Consider the following 25,312-nt stretch of genomic DNA (forward strand, 5'->3'; position numbering starts at 1 on the left):
TACCCAGATACATCCTAAATTTTTACTGTATAATAAATCCCATTTAGAACTTATTTTCCCCCCTATAAAAGGACATTCTCCAGTATGTTCTAGTACTACCTTCCTACCCTACTTTCCATTTATTATCAGTAGTGTTCAGTAGACACTGATACACTGTACAAGCACTCAAGTGATTATGGACTCTGGATAACAATAAACTCATTCCTCAAAGATTTAAAAATCAAAGCATCAGACAAAATGTAAGTTTTTATGAGATTTCACATTTTGAAATACATAACTCTTGTAGCACAAACACTGTATTTACAAGTTTTTTTTTACAAAATATGTGTGCCATTTTGAAAGAATACTGTTGAGATCATGATCTAAAATACCTGTTAGAGTTCAAAAAGGACTTACAGAATCTGGTCTCCAGAAATCCACCATATAATGATATAAATAAAATAGAGCTGAACATCAGGGCTTACTCATACATAAAAATACTAGTTCTCTATCCCAGTGGTCAGCAAACAATGGCCTGTGGGCCAAATTCAGCTGGTGGCCTGTTTTTGTACAGCTGCAAGCTAAACACGGTTTTGACATTTTTAAAGGTTAAAAAAAAATAAAACACCTAAACAATAAAGAAGAATATGCAACAGAGATACATATGGCCTGCAAATATTTACTATGTGGCTTGTTACAGAAAGTTTGCTGACCCCTGCATTATATGAAACCAGCTGAAAGAGATAGCTACTAGAATTATACTGAGTATTAAAAAAGACACCACTGTAATGTGCCAGTACCATCAGCATTACTCATTTCTAAAATGAGGCACTTCTGTTTGAATATGTACATTTCCAAAACATAATTACATCTGAAAGGTAGCTCTGCTACTTAACTCTAGCCCTTTGTAATTAGGCCTCCACATGAAATCACATTCTTAGGGGCTGAAGTAAACAAGCACAAAGTACTTCAGATGTCAGTCATTGATCTCCTCAGTAGTTGACCACTTACGGTCTTAAATGTTAATAAAATCCATAATTTAGGTATTTCCAGTAGGAGGTGGTATTGTTGCATTATTTAAATAACATCTATAAAAATGTGTTTAGATATCCCAATTCATTATTTTCGGAAGCAAGGGTAACTAGTTAACTTAGTAGCTACTTATTTTAAAAATAGGAAATGGGAAAAACAAAAACAAACCCAAAAATGTAAAACCACAGCAAAAGGCTTTGGAATGCAAAGACTGGGTTCTCTTAGCAATGGCTCCCAAGCTAGCCAAGGCTTCTCATGTGAAAGTTAATTGGCAATGGTTGCTATGGGAACTTAGCAGCTGTCTCTTGTCAGTGAGCCTTTTCAGTAAAATGATGGGTCCAGGAGCAAATGCTTTAAAAGTAAAACCAGTCCAGAGCTGCTCAGCACACAAGTTTTCCATGTCTTGGTTAAACAATTACTGCTCAGTAGGCTATATTCACACCACAAAACAAGTATTGTACTGGATGCTTTTCCTTCTTCAGGCCAAGCTGGCTGATGTCACAAAGACATCTCTGTGATGCCGAGTTTTAAAATGCTCAGTGAATGCTGAGGTAGATGATTTTCAAATGAAGATCTTCTATACCCTGATTCGATCGAGACTAGCTTCTTTCTGTATCCTCCTTCTCGGAAATACCTTCCGCTTTAGTGCAATTAACTAGATAATAAAGACAGAAAATAAATTTTCTCCATGTCGACACATGTTAAATTCTGATAGTCATATGACCTTAATCATTTCCAGTCTTCTACATAAAAAAAAAAAAAAGCAAACAAGTCTCCATCATTCCTCCCCAAAATAAAACCAACTACTACTTTTGTTATAGAGTCAATATGCCTAGATATGTGCCCACAAAATATTTAAACCCACAAGGATTAAAATTATTTTGGCCCAGCTCCACTATTTAAAAGACGTATAACCACACATTTTTACATAGTGATTACCAAGCATATTTATTTTCAAGATACCTGTTTGTCAAGTCTTTCTAGAAACCTGTGTAGCTTATTAAAACTGCCTCTTGATCTGAAAATGACTAAATATGTCAATTTTTTTTAAAACCCTGTATTAAAATCCTATCACTTTCCCCTTAAACATAGCAATATCATTTGAAAATATAGGTAATACCTAATTTGTGAAATGGGTTTTAACACAAAACGCTACTTTGTAAATTATTGGCTTAGAACTTGGATAAATACTTCTCATAGAAACCATTTATCTGGGGTGCCTGGGTGGCTCAGTTGGTTGAGCGACCAACTTCGGCTCAGGTCATGATCAGGTTTGTGAGTTCGAGCCCTGTGTTGGGCTCTGTGCTGACAGCTCAGAGCCTAGAGCCTGCTTCGGATTCTGTGTCTCCCTCTCTCTCTGCCCCTCCCCCACTCATCCTCTGTCTCAGAAATAAACATTTAAAAAAATTAAAAAAAAAAGAATTTATCCATGATACATCTGAAATAAAAAACCTGACCCCCATCATAACAAAGTGTCAGTGAGAAAAACAAATGTGTTCTTTATGGTTTCAATTTGGGATCATACTGTCTACCCCTCCATCTCAAGGTAGAAGCAGGGCTTTGCCCAAGCACAGGCCACCACGGTTTGAGTGATGAGCTGGGACTGTGGGGCAGAGGAAGCAGCAGCACTGGCTGGTTTGTTGGGGAGCATGGTAGAGGTTAAGGAATTTGCTTCAAGTAGGTAAAGAGCAAGGAGACGAGAGGATTTATTCTTCCCTTTTCTCCCTCTTCCTCTCTAGTTCCCTGTTCTCTGCTGGTATAAATGACACAGATGAAAGACTGGCCCTCTTGTTCCTTCCCACTGCCATGAACTGTTCCTTTGAGCCGAGATGCCTCTCCTTCCCCATCACAGGCAGCACACAGCTGACTCCTACGTTCCTCATTGGACCTCTGTTCTAAAGCAGGAACAATTCTTTTTGAAGATTTTTTTCTAAGATTTTTACTCGCCAGGAATAATGGCAACAAATATCAAGAACAAGATTTACTGGGATGCAGGTGAAGATTAAATAGCAATCCTGTTCAACTGCCCAATCTCCATTTCCTCGTTTCCTTCCATTTGCAGCAGAAGGCCCATGCGCTGCTTATTCTAAGGTTCTCAATACTTCAGCCTCTTCCTCCTTCTCAGTTTATGTAAACTCAGTGCAAGTTTCCCATAAGTGACAGCTAGAAAATCTCCACTCAACAGTCACCTCAAATGAAGGCGGAGGTGAGGTTTGCATGCCCTAGTAAGTCAGGTCAGCCCAGACACTGTTCCCTTTCTTCTTTAGCCCTTTCTGTTTAGAGCATTGCATGCCTACACCAAATAAGGATTCTTTGATCCCTTTCTTTTTACCTCACAAACCTCCCTTATACTCCTGAAGGAGTTGTGTGCATGCCTGCATGGAGAGAACTCCCAGCAATTCAAAGGAAATGTAATTGAGAGAAACACAAGCACAATGGGCATTGTCCACAGAACACTGGGAGACCTGAAGATAAGACACTGTGGTGGTCACCTTTTAGAAAGGTTATAAGAAAAAAAATTGGAAACCCATACAAAATCAGTATCAGATGAGGATTCTAGGTGGTTTTTTGGTTAGAAATACTTAGAGATTTTTTGTTTTAGCTTGATGTCTACAAGTTAATCTACTGAGTTCCAGGTAAAAAAGAATACTCATAGTGTATCCAGAAGGTAAATGAATAAAAAGCTATTATGTTTGTTGCCTGAATATTTTGAAATATGTTTGACATATCGACACCTGAGTTATATGCCAAAAGAAATTAAAATTTTCTTGTTGTAAATTAATGTCACTTACTAAAAGAATCAAATATTCACATATTAAAAAACAGTTTGATCCCCACATAAAATATGTAACACTTACCTGTTCGGCAAAAAATGAGAATACAGTAAACATAATCAATGTTGCTAGTACACAATGAGTCCAAAACTTCAATTTGTCTCGATATGCTCTCCTATTCAGAGAGAGAGAAAAAACAAATATGTTTGTCTTACAGTCTTTGGTTTCTGTGCATAGTTTCACTGTATTAGTTATATGCTAGTTTACCAAAAAGTCTTGAAACACAAAATCACTGGAGGCAATTTGAAAATGTTAATACAATGTATGTTTCCAACACGAGTTCACATTTTTCATTATGTCAAGGTAAACATTATATCTGAATTGTAAAAGTTATCCAGGCAGAAAAGAGGACTTCAAAAGAAAATTACTTCTAGCATTTAGAATTTAAACAAAAGCACATTTTCATTTACTTTTATTTATTCATTCATATCCATTTCTTCATAGTCACTCAGTCAATACTTCCTGTGGATACAGACGGATGAACAAGACGAAGTCCATGTTCTAAAGTGTTTACCGACCTGGGGAGTCACTGACCTGCAGATGAACAGCCATCACACAAGATGGACCCAAAAATGTATTATCAAAAGCAAAGTCTTGGGGAAAACAGCATAATGAAGAAAGCACCTCAGGGATGGTGACATTTCATTCAAGCCTTGAAGCAGAAAGGGAAAGCATTTAGCTGAGTAAGGCTGTGAGCATCAGCAGAGTCAGATTGGCAAGCTGAGTCCTGCAGAATGAAGGAAGTCAGGCCTAGGGGGCATCAGGGAGAGAGCTAAGCCACGGCAAGGCAGGTGGGCATAAACTGCAGGTGTCCTGGAAAACCATGCAATGGGGTTTGGACATAATACTCTAGTGGGAAAGCATATGAAATGGTAGGTGTGTGTCTGTGTGTGTGAGAGAGAGACAATCAGGGTGAAAAAGGTGGCCATCTGAAGGATGCATGTCAGGTGACCAGAGGTAACCAGCCAGGCAGTCACATTAGTCTGGGTATGAAAACCTAGTGAAGGGCAGTGAGAATGAAAGAAGCAACAGAAGAGACAATCTGAGAGTAGAAGCAACTGGACTTGGAAATAGGATATTGGGGCTAGAGGCAGTAAAGCACAGTTTCCTCATCTGTAATTTGGAAATAATTTATTATGAAGATTAAACATATGCTTTTAACATAGGCTTGTAAGATATATTAATGACCACCAAATTTAGGCCTCTGCACTGAGTTCAGAACCTCATTTACAGTTTGGCAGTGGATGTCTCTACTTCAAGTCCCGTATTGATAATGGTACGTCTGTTTTTCCTCCTGTATTTCCTATGTCTCTTAATAGGATCACAACCAATGCAGTCAGTTCTAATGTCTACAGTGTCATTCACAATCAATATGTAATTTAAAGAGCCAAGAAACCACAGACTGTAACACAACTAAAAAATTGTCCCAGCAACCAGAGAACCTTAAAAGAGCTGGAGGTTTCCTCAGTCACTCACATCCACCAAGCACCTACCATGTGCTAGAGAGGCACTGTGGACTCAAAAAGAGTAAGACACCATCTCTGCTCCTGAAGTGGGCTCACAGTTTACTAGGAGAGACAAGTGCACCCTATAGACTGCTTTACAGTGCAGAAAGTGCCGTACCCAAGGAACAAGAAGAAAGCCTATCAGGAAACCAGAGAAAGGTAATAGGGGACACAGGAGCACGATGTCATGAAAGGAAAGAGAAAAAGTAAAGTTTCTAGAAGGTAGGGTGGTGTTGGTGCTCAGCAGTGAGAGATGATCCAGAAGTGGAGCAGGATGAGGAAAATGAAGCCCCCAGATCAGGGAATTGAAAAAAGGTCCTACACCTGATTTATCTCATTTGTATAGCACAGAAATCAAAGTCCTCTCAAACTACTCTTAAGCCCACTCCTTTCTCACTCAATTAGGCCCTTGAAGATAAATCAAGTCACAAACTGGATTTGGGGAAACCATCCAAAAATCTCTTTGAGCTAAAGGAAAATAAAATGAGGAGAAACCATTCCTAGAAGACAAGACCCACAATTTAGTAATAACTTCTCGTTTCAAAAATAAAAATATATAAATATTAGCAATCTACATGCTGTCTCACTTTCCCAACTCCAAGACACCAAAGCATTCTAGTTGCCGAGATTGCTAATTTTCTCTCTACAATCTGTCCCAATTCTGTCTACTGCTTTCTCCTTATTTCCTGAACTGTGTGTCCTTGCTTCACACCTTGACTGACTGTTTCATAACTACTAAAATGCTTAGTACTTGTATCCCTGCCTCCAGTTTCTAGACAATACTGCCTCACTCCAAACAACTTCCTCACCAGTCCAACCCCATACTATTAGTTATCTTTCCAAATCATGAAGTCTGATCACTACAAACATCTAAAAAAATTTCTCTGGGGAGCCCCATTCTCTAAAGAAAAAAAGCCTAATTCAGATACAGCCCTTCACAATCTCTCCCTTCTCTCCAAAGCACTCTATTTTACACCTCTGTGCCTTGCACATGCCATTTCTTCTACCAGGAACATGCTTTCCTACCTGGAAATGTCCTTTTCATAATTCAAAACCAGGTCCAAACGTCACCTTCCCCTAACAGAATTAGCTACTCCCTCATCCAAACTCCAGTAGCACTGAACCATGCCACAGCACTTGGTATCACAACTGTTTGCCTGCAGCCTGTCTCCCTGAAGGGACTGTGAATGCCTCATAGCCTGGTACCATACTCCTTTCGTCTATGTATTTCCTAGCCCTGCATGGGGTAAATAGTAGTAAAATAAGACATGAAGGAAACATTTATAAAATAGCTTTGGATTACAGTGGAACTGGAGGGTTGGAAATCAGGCTGGATTTACCACTTCTCAGCTACTTCACCTTGAGCAAATCACTCAGCTTCTGTTACTATGTTCTCCTCCCATACAGCAGGTACTCAAGAAATAGGGTAGCTATTTTTATGGCAGAGAATGAGGCTCAGCAGATGTGCTTGGCCAGTAAGCTCAATAAAAACTTTTAAGTGTATTTTTCCAAAGTAATTATAGATTAAATAATACATTAAAGAAATTTCATCTAAAACACACACACACACACACACACACACACACCCCATATGTGAACATGAGACCTTACCATTCCTGCAGCTCATGCATGTGGAGGAAACGGTTTCGATACTCCCTTGGCAGCTCAAACTGGGATGGTATGGGGAACATGGACTCATAGAAGTCCCTGAGAACAGCTTTCACTGTCTGGGCATCTTTATGATTGTGGTCAATGTTGTCATTCAGGCAGACAAACTTCCTAGAGATAATAGAGATCTGGGGTTATTGGTTATGGTAAGAATGATCTTGACATAATAAAACAAGAAATGTAGATTCCAAGTATATTTTAAATGAACTCATGTCCCAAGCTGTTGCATGTACTGATATGATTCTCTGGGAGCGTAATATCCTATAAAATTTTCTTTGGATATTCCTCACCTATAAAACAAAGAAGAGCTAGGGAAGATAATCTTAAAAGTGCCTTCTAGCTGTTGGGAGTAAATTAATTTAATGATTTCTGTTTAGCATGTCCCCAGTTAAGTGTTTAATAAATGTAGTTTACTGACTAGAGCATTTTTGTTGGCAGCCAGGGGAAAAACTGTTAAGCACCTAAAAGCAAGTTCTCTAAACTGCCACAGTTATAGTACTAAGAACAGTGACATAGATATGGTACCTTATAGCTATAGATTCTGTGAGTTTGATGACTTCTTAATATATCTCCAACGAACCTATAAGATACTACTATTCTAGCAAAAAGCACATGACAGATGCTTCCCTACTTGTTTCAAGTTCCCTTCAAGGCAAAGTCACCCACTGAAACAGTAGTCAGGGATAACACCAGTTTTGAAGTACTTGTGCATTTTAAAATAAAAAAAAGAAGTAACAACAAAAATACCCCCACCAAATTTTAATAAAGCTCTCAGATTCAACTACCAATTTATAGGAAAAACAGAGACCTAGGAGCATGTTAAAGAAAGACACACACACACACACACACACACACACACACACACACACACACACAAAAAGAACTGAGACACAATCAGAGAAATCCTAAGTAAGGAAAAATACAGAATATATAACTGGATTTCTTCGTATACACACAAAAAATTATATGGCTAAGAGAGGTTGAGGGAAAACCTGTAGATGTAAATGCAGTGAATTTACTTGATACCACTTCAAATCAATAAACTTAAAAAACATAAATGCTTAGAAAAGACAACTGGAGAAATGTGTGCACTGACCAGATAGTTTATCATATTAAGGAATAAATAATGATATTCTGGTTATTTTTAAAGAGTTGTTATAATTTAGAGAAATATATATATATATAAATCTGGAGATAAAATGATACAGTGTCTGAGATTTACATAAAAACAATTAGGAAGTGGTAGTAAAGGAATGATGTGTTTAGATGAAAGAACAACCATAAATCACTTCTTATTGAAGATGAGTGATCGGTGAAAGTTCATTATCCTATCTACTCTCTAAACTTGAGGACTGCTTTAAACTAAAGGAGTACTAAAAAGGCTGGTTAACAAAATAATGCATGAGCCTTGATTTAATTATATCCTGCATTTAAAAAAAAAATAGCTATAAAGGGCATTTGGAGGCAGCTAGGGAAATTTGAATATAGATGATCTATTAGGTGGTATTAGTCACTGTTAAGGTTCTCAGATACATGTTAATGGTCTTTGGTATAAAGGAGAATGGTTTGAGGATTCCTGGTGGCTCAATCGGTTAAGTGTCTGACTCTTGTTTTCAACTCAGGTCATGATTTCAGTTTGTGAGTTTGAGCCCTGCGTCGGGCACTGCTCTAACAGTGTGGAGCCTGCTTGGGATTCTCTCTCCCACCCCTCTTTGTCCCTACCCCATGCACGCACATGCTCCTTCTCAAAAATGTTTAAAAAATAAAAATAAAGGAGAATGGTTTGGCTTTAGAAGGTATGTACTAGAATAATGAGAAGTAAAGTATATGGATGTCTGAAACTAATTTTCAGATGGTTAAAAAACCATCCAGTAACAAAAACAAAACCTGTGTGTGTGTCTGTGTCTGTGTATGTGTAGATAAAAAGAGATCAAGCAAATATGACAGAATGCTGACAATTTTAAAATCTGGGTTATTTATGAGATTTATTGTACTATTTTTTTTTTCAATTTTTCTGTATCTTCAAAATTTTTCAGAAAGTTGGGAAAAATGAAAGAAGGCGGCATGTGCATGAGACAAAGGGTGGGGGTGGATACAAGTAGCTAAAGCAGACCCTGCTGGGTGCCCAGCAAACACCACCCCCTTTCTTCCAAAGAGAATTTGCATTTTGTTCAGTATTTCTCTCCCCATGAGCTGATTCAAAGGGAGGCAAGCCCACTTCACCCCCGAGGCAGCTCCTGACTCTACATGAATCCCTCCTCTTCACAGTCAGTGACTGGAGTAAAAGTGGAGGGACAGCACAAAAGGGGCAGTCCCTTTCTGCCTCAGAGCATGGCTGCATCTGCAGGGCCATCTAGAATTACTGTGGCTGCCCTATCTCCCACCTGAAGATGAAGCCAACACAAGCAGGAGTGCAGCACAGATGAGGAGGCTGGAAGAAAAAGCCTGGATTCAGCCTAGCCCAGACTCCTTGTTAATGGTGCAAGTGTGTCCTTAAACTTTCAGTCAGAATACTGGTTTTCCACTCCTAACTTAAAAATGAGCACACATAGGGGCACCTGGGTGGCTCAGTCGGATGGGCAACGGACTCCAGCTCAGGTCATGATCTCATGGTCTATGGGTTCGAGCCCCACATCGGGCTCTGTGTGGACAGCTCAGAACCTAGAGCCTGCTGCAGAGTCTGTGTCTCCTTCTCTCTCTTCTCCTCCCCCCTTGTGTTCTATCAAATATAAATAAACATTAAAAGAAAAATAAATGAGCACCCATAAAAGTAAAACAAAGCAAATCAAGAGTTAAAAATGGTAAGACTGTTCAAGGTCACAGGAGGAATCTGGGCCGGGGAGACACTAAGCCTGGACTGCCATGTTTCTTTCTAGTTAAAATCCTGTCTCTTTAAGTACCGTGTAGGTCTATGAACTGCTCATCCAAAAACTTTCAAACTGGCACAAAGACATAAAAGTATAAGGTACAACTGAAAACTACAAATTCTCACATGGTATTGCTATAGATAACTAAATGACTGAGAAAGACACCAACAAATGGGAGAAGCAAAAAGCAAGTATTGAAATTGGTTTTTAAAGTTATTTTTAAAAGTTAGGGCAGGGCATTCCAGTCAGAGGGAACAGCAAATACAGAGAGCTGCAAGCCGGGTAATTATTATGATGGCTTACGGTTTGCTTGGCTTCTGGGAAATACTTGTTATTCTGCAGGAAGTATTGTACCAAATTACCGAATATACTAAATAAGCATTAAAGGTGTTTCCATTTTTCTTAAAATTCCCATTTCTGGGGCGCCTGGGTGGCGCAGTCGGTTAAGCGTCCGACTTCAGCCAGGTCACGATCTCGCGGTCCGGGAGTTCGAGCCCCGCGTCAGGCTCTGGGCTGATGGCTCAGAGCCTGGAGCCTGTTTCCGATTCTGTGTCTCCCTCTCTCTCTGCCCCTCCCCCGTTCATGCTCTGTCTCTCTCTGTCCCAAAAATAAATAAAAACGTTGAAAAAAAAAAATTAAAAAAAAAAAAATTCCCATTTCTGCCCCCACCCACAACCAGGAATGAGATTTTCAGAAAAAAATACCATGGCTTTAAAATGTCTAGAAATTTTATATCTTCTGATCATTTATAAATAAAATCATAATATAAGGAAACTAAAGACTTACAAAAGCATTTTAAAAGACTCAGGTGAGAAATACTCAATTTTCCTGGAAAAAAAGACCTTTTTTTCCTGATGAAATTTTTCCTGATGAAATGCTTCCCACTAAAGTTCAAAACTCAAAAATGCAGGTTTTAACCAATTTTTTTCAAACTATCTTAGGCAAATGTTAGGGTGCCCAGGCTGGAAATTTTCAAGGCTAATATAAACCTGAACATTTATTCATCCCCAAAGAATGACTGAAGTTTACTGGATTCATTTTCACGTTTATGAGAACATTTCTTTTTCCTCAGAAACTAATCTGAACTTTACTTTGAATTAAAAAGTCTAACTGCCAAAACAACTTTTCTGGAAGCACCTTTTTAGAAAGGCTACAAGAGTCCCAGCTGTCTGGCCTTACTCCCCACAATGGAGCCCACGGCTTGGCCTCACTGAATAGCTTATGTTACCAAACTCTTAGAAGTCCATGCTAGTCCCTGTGCCTGGGGGAACCCTATCTCAACTCGAAACTGCTTTCTCCAGCTCAAACTCTACTTCACCATTAGACCTTTCCATCTACTCCAAACAAAACAAGCCACTTCCTTCTCGAGTCCTACTGCCTTTTTTTTTCATGTTTGTTTGCATAATTAAAGGTAATTGTTTAAAGTTACAGGAATTCTCTATTTTCTGTTCAACTCTGCTATGAACTTAAAAAAGTACTCAAAAAAGTTTATGGGTTAAAAAAAAAAAAAAGTACCTGGGGTTTTTCCTTATATCATCCAACTGGCCAACCACATGAGAAACATTGGTACGAATCATTTTAAAAGCAATTTCTTCTTCTCCCATGATTTCAAACCTAATTATCAAAACATTTAAAGAGTTTAAATATTTATATGGGAATAAAAACAAAATTTCAATAAGAAAAGTAGTTTATAAAACTTTAATAGTCAACATCCTGAGAATGACTTAACCTTTTGGTATTACTAAAGAAAACAATTTCACATAAATTTTAAAAGGCTTAAGAGATAAACTATTGTAAAATTATGAAAATACCAGACTCATACAATTATTCTTAAACAGAGAAAATGTACGTACTACTTACCTATATTTGTTTTTGTCCTTATATGCTTTGTGGATTTTATCAGTTACTGGTTTACAGTTGGTTACTAGACTCTTAGTGACTGGTGGCTATGAGAAAATACAGACATTGCATCAGGCCAAGACCAGGGTGAGGCAAGTGAAGCACTAACCTCATTGTAAAATTTAAGGGGGGAGGAGGGAACCAAAGGCTCAGTAATAAAGACAAATATTTTAATCCAATATTTGAAAAATATCTAATTGGCATGCTATATAGCCTGCAGGCTAACTGCCTGTTTTTGTAAATTTTTTTTTAATCACACATTACTATATACTATCTGTTAAAATAGTCTCATAAGTTATTGTTACAATTTTTTTTCAGAAAGAAAAATTTTTAACAAACTGTTATGAACTGGCCTACATGATACTCATAAGCTAACCTGTCATTCTTAAAGTCTAATTAGAAAATAACCTACATGTAATCAGTTACTTACAGTAATGAAGCCAACATCTTGCTAAGAGTTCACTTGAGTAATGTTAACTTATATTGCCAGTATAACTGGTACTCATGCTCCAAGCAGTTTATTTGCATAAGCCTCAAGACTAACTTATAATCGTTAGCAGACTTTACTTAATTCTTAACATACAAAGGATATTTATTTGTTTATTCTAAATCTCATGCCAGAAAGCTGGCAAATACTGAAATGCTTTGCTAATAAAGGAAAATGTATGCATTTCAAAAGGGAACTAAAATCTCTCAATCTTTAATTGTGCCTGTAACAACACAAGAATAACTGCTTTCTATCTGTAAATCATATTCCTGAGAAACGTACAAATTCTGTGTAAGTGCAGGGGTTTGGTAACTGTAAAGTCTTACTAAGAACCCAAAGTTTATAAGCTTTAGAAAGAAAACTAGAGGAGGAAAGACAGACAGTGGAGGACAGATACAGAAGTACAGGTGGGGGGAAGTCCTGAATGAGTGTGAACACCGGATGTGCCACCAGCAAAACTCAAGTATTTTCACTGGCTATCTGCTGCTATACTTAGTGAACAGATGCCTGGTTACAGAATATTAGCAACCAATCTCAACGTTAGTTTATCATCCACTAGGCAGGAGAAAAGCAAGATATAAACGATTCTGGATTATCTGGACTACTGTTTTCTACCAAAGATAAATACAGAGCCTGCTTCTACTGTTTAAAGTATATTTTCTGTTTTACATAAAGGAACTCATCCCACTTACCAGATTGGGATCATAGTAGGCTTCCTGAGTTGGTGGAATACTGCTTAGCTGAGTGATATTAGCAGGAAGCATTTTTGAGCAATTTATTAGCATGTGTTCCAGACCTGTTAAATCCTAACAAAGCAAAATAAAAGGATAAACCTATGTATAATACAAGTAATAACTATGATTTAAAAATAAAAATTATGTAAATGTCTCCAAAACTTCTTTAAATGCTATCTTCTGGGCACCTGGGTGGCTCAGTTGGTTAAGTGGCTGACTTCGGCTCAAGTCATGATCTCGCAGTTCATGGGCTCTGGGCTGATAGCTTGGAGCCTGGAACCTGCTTTGGATTCTGTGTCTCCCTCTCTCTCTGTGTTCCTTCCCCATTCACGCCTGCCTGCCTCCCTCCCTCTCTCTCTCTCTCTCTCTCTCAAAAATAAACTTAAAATTTTTTTAACTGGTATCTTCAAAGAGAGTCTGACTAGATGATTCTTGAAATAAAAACACCCTAGAAAAAACAGAATGAGATAATACAAACACAAATATTTCATCTTCATCTAGAAGTAATACATCTTGGACTGTGAGGCTCTATTTTACACAGGATGGTCAGTGGAGTGCCCAGATGGGATGTCCTGTGATTAGATTCATTTTGGCACTCTCCATTAGCGACTCTCTCACTCCTGGGACTAGAGGATGCCGTGACACTGGGGATTGTGCAACAGCCTAGGCCTGGCTGAGACATAACTCCAGTTGGCCACACCTGAAACTCCTGAATGAACTTGTCACAACAATCTTTTTTTTTTTTTTTTAATTTTTTTTCAACGTTTTTTATTTATTTTTGGGACAGAGAGAGACAGAGCATGAATGGGGGAGGGGCAGAGAGAGAAGGAGACACAGATTCGGAAACAGGCTCCAGGCTCTGAGCCATCAGCCCAGAGCCCGACACGGGGCTCGAACTCACAGAACGCGAGATCGTGACCTGGCTGAAGTCGGACGCTTAACCGACTGCGCCACCCAGGCGCCCCATTGTCACAACAATCTTATATGCAGGGACAGTCTGGCTCTTCTCCAGATAATACAATAGCAATGCATAAAGCCTAAAAACGTAATCTCATAAAATATGAACCTCAAATTTGGTTTAATTCTGGTACCAAAAATGGACTAGTTGTGAACAGCTTCATTACATAAGAGAATTACTTTTACCTGCATTGTACTGAAATATGTAAGAGAAAAGGGGAAAGTTTAGGGAAAAAAATACAACACCTGTAAACTTAAAGGCAGGTCATGAATTCTGGTAGCCAGTGTTCGGATTTCTCTGTCAGATAATACACCAGATTGGTCTGTATCAACTTCATCAAAAACTTGAGATATATTCAGTGGCTGAACTGCACTCATGAGATAATAAAAATACGAAAAGGCAAACTGCATATCCTCAGAATGGCGCACTTTGTGAAATGACGTCTTGTCAAATTCCTCAGGAAACCTGCCCAAACATAACATATATAGTGAGCTCTGGGCATTTAAAAAATATATAGAGACATTCATCTACATTAAAATATATTCTAACATTTGTGGAGTTAGAATCTTTTTCTTTCCTGCTTATTTAGGTAAACCTTCAACACATCAGTCACCAAGTATTAGAGCCATACATGTAGCACAGCGAAGTGTCAATTTTAAGCAGACTTAAAGCAGCTCTGAGCATGTGCAAGCAGCTCAAACAATCAATACTTACATATCCTGAAGCTCTTGCATAACGATTCGGTCAATCATGTGAGGCATGTGAGCAGGGACTTTCCGAGATGTGAATCCAAACTTGCTGTTAAGAATTTTATTTACATAACGGAGGGAATCTGCAAATGTATCTTTTAGTTGCCTCCCAGTGTGTCTGCTATCAGTGTAGTATGCTAACTGTGTCTTCAATGACTCTTCTTCCTGAAAAGAGAATTCCATGTAACACAGCGCTGTGTTTAGTGCACAAGTGTATACTCTGTTAACAGATAAAGGTACTATGTTATATAACTAGCCACTAACAATGGCAAATGAAATGAGCCCTAACAGGTCACTTTAAGGATCCTAAGTGCAGAACTAAACTAGATTTCAGTGAAAGTAACACCACTATTGGCTTGTGAACAACTGTTGTATGATACAGTTCTATTTATAGGGTATTCTTCAAGGATAAGCATGAAATTTTATAGCCAATTCAATGCAATATTTAGAAAATGTATTTAAAAAAAATTTTGATAGCACTTTGTTTAAAAAAAAAAAAAAGATTTATTATTTATTTTGGAGAGAAAGAGAGCACGAGCAGGGGAGGGGAAGACAGAGAGGGAGAGAGAGAGAAAAAATCCCAAGCAGGCTCCACACTGTCAGCATGGAGTCCAGTGTGGGGCACAAACTCGCAAACTATGAGATCATGACCTAAGCTGAAGTCAAGAGCTGGATGCTGCTTAACCAAGTGAGCCACCCAGGTGCCCCTGATAACTTGATCAATATCAAGTTATTTCTACTGATGACACCAAAGCAGTCAGCACTTGAGTTCTGAACACAAGGACTAAAAAACTGTTTTGCCATCTTAATAGTGTTAATATTATAAATCATAAAGAGCCCTGTCAAAACCAGTAAGAGGCAGAACTAAGTGAATGGGTAAAGAATGTTTGCAAAATATATGAATACACTTTATGAAGATGAAATATTTTTGCTTCTCAAACTGGTAAAACAAAACAAAACACCATAGACTGACATTCACTGCTGTTTGGCTAGCCTGTGGAGAAACAAGCACTCTTGTACTATACACTGTGGAAGTATGAAGCAGTACAGGGTTTCAGAGGGACACAGTCAAATTTAACTGTAACACAGCAATTCTACCCACAGAAGTAAAAACCTCCTCCAGAGTAAGATATATGTACAAGAATATTTATTGCAACACTATTTGTTAATTGCAAAACAAACAGAGCTATTAAAAAACAATGACATTGGCATGGGTTTGCTCACCACTAAATCAACAGGCAATGGCAGAGCGATATAAATTGTGTCACTTCACCATTGCAAAACAGGTATTATATAGTTTGTATGTTTGCATATCTATATAAAAATACCGGAAAAGTATCCACGAAACTTTTCATAGTGATTATTTCAAGTAGGGAGGTTAAGGAAGGAAAGATGCAGATCTTTCCCTTTTTCATTGTGTATTTTTTGGATTGCTTGCAATTTTTACCACTAGCCTGCAACACCTTTGTAATTTAAAATAAAGGGGTTGCCTGGTGGCTCAGTCAGTTAAGCATCCGATTTGGTTTCGGCTCAGGTCATGATCTCACGGTTCATGTTTTCAAGCCCCCACATTGGGCTCTGTGCTGATGGTGTGGAGCCTGCTTGGGATGCTCTCTCTCCCGCTCTCTGCACCTCCTCCACTTGCTCAGTCTCTCAAAATAAATAAACATTTAAAACATAAAATAAAGAAAAGGGCTTGGAAAAGTGAGGAAATCATCATAAGCAAGAACTCCGCAGTCCCTCACTCAACAATTAGTAAATGACTACTGTGTCAGGAACAAATACTTTCCAAAGACAATGAGATTAATAAATTCCCTTCTTCATCCTCTTTTTCTCCCAGCTGGACATCTACTCATGACTGTGCTCTGCTCACGATCCAGCTTAGACCACAGTGTTTTTCTTGGTCAACTCCTACACACCTTTAAAAGGTCGGCTTATGGGGCACTGCCTCACGATGCCTTCCCCAATACTCTCAGTGGAGTTAAGGAATTTTTCCCTTTGGACTCCTTGCCCCTACCTCAAAAGACCCCTATCACTTTGCTATAATTATTTACACACAAATCTGTCCTCCCAGCTTGCCCCCTGAGACTCCATGAGCTGTGTTCTAATAGTCTTGCATTCCCCAGCAGTGACCACAGTGCCAGCACTTGGCAGATGTACAAATGACACCATGACACCGTGGAGGCCGTGGTACAGGAGGGTGAGCACTCAAACTTTGAGGCTTGGCTCACACTGGAAGCTAATGAATATATCTGCACCTTGGGGTATTTTCCATCAGTAAAACTGGAGAAATATTAGGTCTGACCCACACAACATACACAAAAGCATTTTTTGAAATCACAACCTGCCAAGTGAAGGTAAGGTACCATCCCTGTTCCACTATTTACTCAGGGCCTGCCCCTGGCTAACTTCCCAACTCATTCACTCTAAGGCTGTTTCACTCTAAACTGTAGCATGGGGATCCTGACAGTAGATAATCTTATAAGGTATTTTTATGTTAAGGGTATTGGGATAATTATATTAACACGTAAAAAAAAAAAACAAAAACATTTAGTCCAATGGTTGGCACAGGAAGTCCTAAATAAATGGCACCTATTATAGTTATTACTCACAAGGTTATTTATTTCTTCCTGAGCATGGGACGCAATTAGGCTGGATGTAACTTACATCAAGAAGATCTTGGAAATATTTTTTTTTCTCCCATGGCAAAAAGCCCAGGTAACTGTCTGCGTGATGCTGCAGTTTTCTGCCAGGTAATACTTCATTAACATCGATATAATTGTTCACATTTTCCTCCATTCTGTGTTTCTCTTGTTCTTTCCCTGTGATTTTTTCTTTTGTCATCTGGTCTTGCAGTGGAACAATTCGAGATGAGAGTTTTTCTTTTGACACACTTTCGCCTCTTACTTCTTGGATCAGAATTTCAGATCTAAATTTGCCTTCCATTTCTAAGTCTGGGGGTGGATTCTGACTCTGGTAGTGGCCATTCACTTTTATTGTTGCTGCTGGATAAGTTGACTTCTGTAATCTTTCAAATGTTCCCAAGCTATATGGCAAGATGCTTTTGTGAACCTGTTTTTCCAGCGGGGCCTCTACACTGTCATTTCTTTCATCTGTTATTATAGCTTGATTTCTTTTTATTTTAGCATCTGGTAGGTTCTTCAGAAATGATCTCAGCAAAGCTGACTTGGACAGGTTGTACCCTTTCACAGTGATATCTCCACGTTCTAGTTGCAAATCCAAGTTACTGAGACTCAACTGGGCCTCTTTCGGAAGGAGTGAAATATTCACTTGGGGAATTTTCATCTCCGCTTGGAATCTTCCTGTTGTGTTGCCATCATGTCTCTTGAACTTTGGAAAGCGTTTCTCTTCAGGAATATCTTCAAACAGGATTTCTGCCTCTGGTAGAAGTGTCGTGGGGCTAACCAAATTTTGGTAAGATTTCTGGGTTGTAGAATTCACTTTGGGTTCCTCTCTCGTGTCAACCTCTACTATTATCTGAATTTTGAACTCTTCATCGTTTGTATTTTGAAACGTGAGATTAAAATGTATTGTGGTTGCATTCATTCCACTGTGCATTATGAGGTGGATGGTTTTCCACTTATTGGCAATGGAAGCATGTCGAATTATTGGGTTGTCGCTATAGGCACCTTCAATTCCTCTTTTGGCTATTTCTGCAAAGCTGAAATAAGGCAGGCATTCACCTTTTGGAATAACATAGTGAGTCTGGTTTGGGAGAAGTGTTACTTTATACAATTCATGAAAATGATCTAGAGGAAAAAACACAAACATGACTTTAAAAAATGAGGCATTTTCCCCTCCTTTTCCTTTAATTCTGAGGGTTTGAGTTTTCACTTTCTAAGAATGACTTTAAATTGACTTCAAAATAGTCAAACATTCTAACACAAGAGCTGCTGTTACAGGGCTCATTTTACTATCTGAAGCAATCACTATTATCAACATGAAATGCAGAGTCTAACTTACTATAGAGATAGGCAAATTTCAGTGATGAACTTTCAGCTTTGTGTCCATTTGAAAAAGTATGACATTCTGCCCAAACGACCACCACTGATAAGCTATCAGCAAGATCCAGGGGCACGTGGGTGGCTCAGCTGGTTGAGCATCCAACTCTTGATTTCAGCTCAGGTCATGATCCAAGGGTTGTGGGACCGAGCCCCACATGGGGCTCTGTGCTGACGGTGGAGCCTGCTTGGGATTCTCTCTCTCTCTCTCTCTCTCTCTCTCTCTCTCACTGCCTCTCTACCGTGCTTGTTCTCTCCCTCTATCTCTCTCTCACTCTCTCTCAAAATAAACACTAAAAAAAAAAAGATCCAATATTCATTATATTGGATTTAGTACATTATAACCTCTCTTTTTATTATTTCTAAATTAAACCTATATTAAACCTAAATATATAAAACTATATATTTTCAACAAAGGTATATCTGCTTAGTACAAAATCAGCCAGACTGGTGCAATAGCAGGAAAAGCAGCAGCTCCAGTATCTACTATTTTTTAAAGATCTCTTACTTTTCACTTACTGCTAGTTTGAATTCAACGATGGGTGAAGAATACATAGAGAGTAATTAGTTTAAATAACAACAATACAAACTCCCCTCTACTCATCAAGGATTTTGATCCCCTTAGTCTAAATATGTTTTATGGCAATAAATATACCTTGCCCACAGTCGCCAGCATCAAACCCACAGGACAAGACATTGCAAGCCTGGTCACAGAACTTATCAGCAAGCCAGGAATTAGCACATCCTTGATTACAGTAAGAAACACTGTTTAGACCTCCGCCAAACTGCCAGGGCTGTCCAATTCCAATACTCCCAGTACCCCCGCCTCCTGCGACGTAGCGACTCCCGCCACTGTTACCTATAGAGGAAGGAAGAGAACAGGATCCTTATGTGCTTATCACACATATCAAGATGATGTGCTTATCATCTTGAACAAAGGGCAGTTTCTCTTTCTCAATAGTGCTATTGAGACTAATGCCTACATTTCAGCCAGAAAAGGTTCACCCAGATTTCATGTACCTTAAGAAGAAAACAAACTGAAAAGGGGACATCACTTGCCAGAGGATTAGGCATGGGATGACCAGGCCTTGGCACTTACTAGCTGTGCAGCCCTGAAGTACGAACTTGCTCCAAGGGGCGTGTGGGGGGCGTGTGGAGGTTGTGTGGAGGAGCAGGGAAACAGGAAGAGGTTATTGAAGACTGACTGTCAGAACTGCCAAAACATGTCCAAATATGGGTGCCAATATCACTACCAAATGTTAATGTTCTATTAGGGGCTGAGTTCTCTGGACTGCACAGATCCACCGGGTATGTCTGCATTCTCTCATTGCAGCTGCTTATATTTTTCAGTGCATCTGACCAGACTACAACTTAAAGCTTTGCTTTTTCTAATACTCAACAGGTTTCCAAATCTGTTTCCGCATGTGGAATATGGGGATGATACCTGTGCACACATTCTCTCTTCCTTAGGTGACTAAAAAATTCAAGTGGATAATGGAGAATGCTTTATAAACTGAAAAGCAATCAACAAATGTAAAAACACGTTATTATCAACAAGTGTAAACATAACCATGTAAGGGGGATGCTGAAGAGAGAAGATCTTTATTTCTCTTTAGTTACTCCCTAACAGCAAGCTGCTGCTGAAAGCCACCAGCTGTGAGCTCCTACAAGACTGAGTCAGAGTGATTCTTGCTCTTGAGTTTACATAATTAAGGCTATTCCTGATTCTCGTATTTTAAATAATAAAAGGCATTTTCAAGTGCAGGGCCAGCATGGAAATATGCCCTCAACAATGGAGAATATGAAAAAACTGATCTACATGGGGACACTAGCCCTACTATCTCCAGAATCTATGGATTATTACTGATTGTTTTCATACAAGCAGAATGTTTAAGTCACTGTACATATTCAATAATGACTAAGAATGAAAAACCGTTCAGGGGTGCCTGGGTGGCTCAGTTGGTTAAGTATCTGACTTCGGCTCAGGTCATGATCTCGCAGTTTGTGGGTTCAAGCCCTGAGTCGGGCTCGCTGCTGTCAGCATGGAGCCTGCTTTGGATGCTCTATCCCCTCTCTCTCTGCCCACCCCAACTCTCACTTGCCCAATCTCTCTCTCAAAAATAAACGTTAAAAAAAAAAAAAGAATGAAAAAAGTCCATAAACATGAACAAATTACATGTGAACACACCCTTACCAGAGCAGTCACCACCATCCCAATCACAGGCTGAATTATTACAAGCCTTGTCACAATAGCCATCTTTGATCCAGGAACCCGGGCAGCCCTCAGCACAGTTTGGCACAGGCCATGTCAAATAAACCTAGGACAAAGCCAGAAAGAAAATGGTTTCTGACACGTTCCAATCTCAAAGTAGGATTCCTTTTAAAAAACAGAAGAAGAAGAAAAGGAAAAAAAAGAAAAGAAATTGAGTGAGCCTCTAGAAAAGGTTACAATTTTCCCTGGGCTGTCTGCATCCATGTGGCATATATTGGATTAAGTCTGCAGGTACCTGCAATAGTTTGCAAAGTCCTCCTGCTCTGTTGATGATTCTTACTAAGTACATTTACTCTTTTCCATTACTCAAGGAAAGCAGACAAGGACTCAATTCATGGGTTAGTTTTTCACATGGTCTTACAATGTATTTTGAAATAAAATAGCAACATGTCAGGCTTGAATGTGAATAAAAAACGTGACAAAGCAGGTGGAAAGTATATCATACAAGTCACTGCTTTTCTGTTAACAACTGTCATTAACTCCCAAATGTGTTTATGTATAATCTTGTCCCAAGGCTGAGAAAAGCAGCAGATGGAACTCTCAATATCCTTACGTCTGTGCATAAGGTCCTGTGATACATTATCAGCACAGTGTTCTGAATTGTGAACTCACCTGCTTTCAAAATGAGTGACAAGGTACAAGGTTACTTTTTTTTTTTTTTAATGTTTATTTATTATTGAGAGACAGAGAGACAGACCATGAGCATGGGAGGGGCAGAGACAGAAGACAACACAGAATCTGAAGCAGGCTCCAGGCCCTGAGCTGTCAGCACAGAGCCTGACACGGGGCTCGAACTCACAAACTGTGAGATCATGACCCGGGCTGAAGTCAGACACTTAACTGACTGAGCCACCTAGGCGCCCTTATTATTATTTTTTTTTTTTTAATTTTTTTCAATGTTTATTTATTTTTGGGAGATAGAGCATGAGCAGGGAGGGGCAGAGAGAGAGGAAGACACAGAATCAGAAGCAAGCTCCAGGCTCTGAGCCCTCAGCACAGAGCCCCACACGGGGCTCGAACTCATGAGTGGTGAGAGCATGACCTGAGCTGAAATCGGACACTTAACCGACTGAGCCACTCAGGCGCCCCACAAGGTTACTTTTTAAATTAAATTAATTTTTTAAAAAATGCACTCCATGCCTCTGCGTGCTCCATCTACTTGGAGTGTCTTTCTTCATCTAGTTAACTCCTATTTGTTCTTCAAAGTTCACTTCAGTTCAGATGGGAATTAGTCTCTGGCCGGATTTCAGCCTCCTGAACTCCCACTCTTCGCACCAGGGCATACCTGCCGGCACGGAAATCGCCGTTCAAGGCCCTGATTCTGTATGTCTCCACTGCCGAGCCGCAGCTCAGCATGGCAGCCCCACAAACACAGAGGAGGCAAGTGAACAGGGGAGGAGAGGATGAGCACTCTGGGGCAGCATAAACAGCAACAGGAAAGTAGCTTTGTGCAGTTAGCACTTCCACCTGCAGGGTTCTGGCACTTAAAAGCTTATGACTAAGTCTCCAACTCATCACTGATTCCCTCCAACAGCGCCACAGGCGTACTCCTAGCTTCCGCACTTTGCAGACAGGAAACCCACATCTAGTCACTGGCCCAGGACGGTCCTCAACCGTTGCTCCGGGCTCTGTGCTCAAAGCCACTTCCCCATCATGCCTCTCAAAGCCAGAGTGAGACCACTGCCTTAAATGAAATTTTATCCATGGCTGTAAGCAGAAAAGTGAGCTCACTTTTATCCTGGCCATTTTGCTGATGTTCTAACCACGATTTCATATTTCATAGTGACTTTACTTTTTTCTGCTGTTATTGTAATAGAATAATTTAGAACGTGGGTTCTAGGTGTCTGACAGGGCAGAAAAGTAAAAAACTACTAGGGAACAGTTTTTGTACTCCCAAATTATTAACTCTCCTGAGCTTAGCACTCAAAACTGAATACAGTAGTACGCATACTCAATGTCCTGACCTACTGTTTATAACTTCTAAGTGACTTCTAAGCTAGGCATCCCTTCCTCTTAGGCACTCACCTTCTGACCTTTCGAGTGACTATAAAAATCATCTGGCCACACATCCTTCCCAAACATGACATCGTCGTTCAGATAAATAAACTTCTGGGACAGCCCTTCGATGCGATGAATGTGGCTTTCAATAGCAGGTGAACTAAAGGTAGGCAAGTGGCTCAAATTTCGAAAAACATCCTTTTAAGCAAATGACGACATAAAAAGGCAAGAGAAAAAGAGGGCGGATAAGAATCGTTTTGTTTTGGTTTTGGTTTTGGTTATGGGAGGAAGGAAGGGAGATGAGAAGAAAAATGAAGGGGATGCAGGTGGGGAGGGGGAGGGTACGGGGAATGAAATGAGGGATAGGTAAAGGTGCAATGAGCAACAGAAAAACCACAGCCTTGTGATACATGGAAAGTCATGGACCTGGTGTGTGACTATTGTCACTCGAGGATTATCAAGGTTCAGCCAAGAGGGAATCTGCCCATTGGTGACAATGAAAATATTCCGAACCCATGGAGCATGCCTCTCAATGGATCGCAGGGAGTATCTCAGCTCTTCATTATCTTCAAAACGGCTGGCAGAAACATCTTCATCCTGCTTAGACTGAGAAAACCATTTCACACGTGAAGATGTAAAATACCACTTAAGTCATACCTTCTCCTCCTGGCTATCCCTCTGCCCAATCTGCTCTCAGGCTCTGGCAGACTTTTAAAGACCAAGCCCTACATTTGAACATTACAAAAAAATGCGAAACACTTGGCATATTTAAAACAACAACATAAGGGTGCCTGGGTGGCTCATTTGGTTAAGCATCAAACTCTTAATTTCAGCTCAGGTCATGGGACCAAGCCACACATCAAGCTCCACCAGGAGTGTGGAACCTGCTTGGGATTCTCTCTCTCCGCCCCTCCCCACCTCTAAATAAATAAATACATACATACATACATACCCAACTTTTTTTTGTACTTTTTAATTTTTTTTAAGTTTATTTATTCTAAGAGAGCTAGCAAGCGTGTGCAGGAGTGGGGGCACAGAAAGAGAGAATCCCAATCTCACAAACCCGTGAGCTCATGATCTGAGCTGAAATCAAGAGTTGGACACTTAACCAACTGAGCTACCCAGTTGCCCCCTTTTGCACTTTCTAAAGAGAGAAGTTTCTCGGATCTGATTCTAGGTCACTTCGGTTAATGTTAACCAATGGCAGTGATTGGAAAATTAGAAAAGTTCCGATCAACTCCTCTCTCTAGAAATCCTCTTCCTTCTAATATAATGACTTACAAATCTTTAACAATCTAAACCCTTGATCCAGGTTCATGCCTTACCTGGCTGATGGCACTCAGGTCCCACAATAAATATGCAGGACTTATAGTCAGTTCTTTTCCCTCAATGGTCATGTTCTTCTTGGTCTGCTTATTCAGTTCTTGGAAATCTTTGGGGTTATTCAGTTTCAGAAGTGCTACACTGGCCTCTGAATACAATTGCAACTGTAAAATAACAGAAGGGTTACGCGGAAAAACTCAACCTCAAAGAAGAGACACGTTTGATCCCAGTTTGATCTTTAATCTTTAAATATATACATAGTGTATGATGCATACTTAAATATATTGTATATATATTTAAAGATTAAATGTATCTCTTTATATAGATTATGAACTAGTAAGGCTATTATCACCAAAAGAAGACCTGAACAGGCCAGACACACTTCCCAAGTGAATGGAAGAGACCAGGCATGTAAAGCAGAGCGAGTGGTGGAGTTGTGGGAAATGGGACATTTCAGGGCCATCCACAAGCTGCAGCCACTGCTCAACATTGACAAGTGCGGCCAGATCCTGAGACACCAGGATCCCCGAGTGTTGTAAGCAATCTCCCCATTTTTCAATGCTGACTCGAATGTTTTTGATGGTCATGCTCTCAAACAAAACACAACTGGTCACCAATTGTGACCTTTGTTCTAGAATATTACCAATCTGCTTCTACTGGGAGAAACCTGCAAAGTAACTGCCCAGACTGGCAGAGAGCACGCCTGTTAGCAGGGCCTCCAATCGGCTTCTGTGCCCCACATTTAAGAGGAGCACCTTTGACAGGACTGACTGTAGGACTTCCATACGAAAAGTGCTTTTGGGGGCAAAGCTTTCAAAGAAATCATGTCTAAGGGAACATCACAAACATCAACATGTTTTACAAACAGGCTTTCCCACCACTACCAGAGTCCACACCACCCTTGAGCTGTTTCATGTTCTAACTCTGTATCATTCAATTTCCTATGAAAAGAGGCTTTCAGACCTTAAAGGGTAGGGAGATTGGA

The 25,312-nt window shown here is 39.7% G+C and overlaps 1 protein-coding gene across 3 annotated transcripts in view; it reads right to left on the reverse strand.

Annotated features, from left to right (window-relative positions):
* Nucleotides 1-212: 212 nt before the first annotated feature.
* The window catches only part of GNPTAB (N-acetylglucosamine-1-phosphate transferase subunits alpha and beta), a 74,356-nt gene continuing 49,256 nt past the window's right edge, over nucleotides 213-25,312 (reverse strand). For 2 of the 3 annotated variants that reach the window (XM_047865976.1, XM_047865978.1), the window contains 14 exons: nucleotides 24,330-24,491; nucleotides 23,431-23,610; nucleotides 23,032-23,202; nucleotides 20,929-21,052; nucleotides 19,390-19,593; nucleotides 17,380-18,482; nucleotides 14,678-14,877; nucleotides 14,209-14,428; nucleotides 12,964-13,077; nucleotides 11,746-11,831; nucleotides 11,401-11,499; nucleotides 6,962-7,129; nucleotides 3,870-3,960; nucleotides 213-1,666 (listed from right to left, as the gene is read on the reverse strand). In XM_047865976.1, the coding sequence (XP_047721932.1) occupies nucleotides 1,589-1,666; nucleotides 3,870-3,960; nucleotides 6,962-7,129; nucleotides 11,401-11,499; nucleotides 11,746-11,831; nucleotides 12,964-13,077; nucleotides 14,209-14,428; nucleotides 14,678-14,877; nucleotides 17,380-18,482; nucleotides 19,390-19,593; nucleotides 20,929-21,052; nucleotides 23,032-23,202; nucleotides 23,431-23,610; nucleotides 24,330-24,491 (3,000 nt within the window). In that variant the 3' untranslated portion in view covers nucleotides 213-1,588. The remainder of the gene's footprint in view (nucleotides 1,667-3,869; nucleotides 3,961-6,961; nucleotides 7,130-11,400; nucleotides 11,500-11,745; nucleotides 11,832-12,963; nucleotides 13,078-14,208; nucleotides 14,429-14,677; nucleotides 14,878-17,379; nucleotides 18,483-19,389; nucleotides 19,594-20,928; nucleotides 21,053-23,031; nucleotides 23,203-23,430; nucleotides 23,611-24,329; nucleotides 24,492-25,312) is intronic. The other variant, XM_047865977.1, reaches the window with a different exon arrangement.

Source organism: Prionailurus viverrinus, chromosome B4 (assembly GCF_022837055.1).
Source record: "Prionailurus viverrinus isolate Anna chromosome B4, UM_Priviv_1.0, whole genome shotgun sequence".
In the NCBI taxonomy this organism is placed as follows: domain Eukaryota; kingdom Metazoa; phylum Chordata; class Mammalia; order Carnivora; family Felidae; genus Prionailurus; species Prionailurus viverrinus.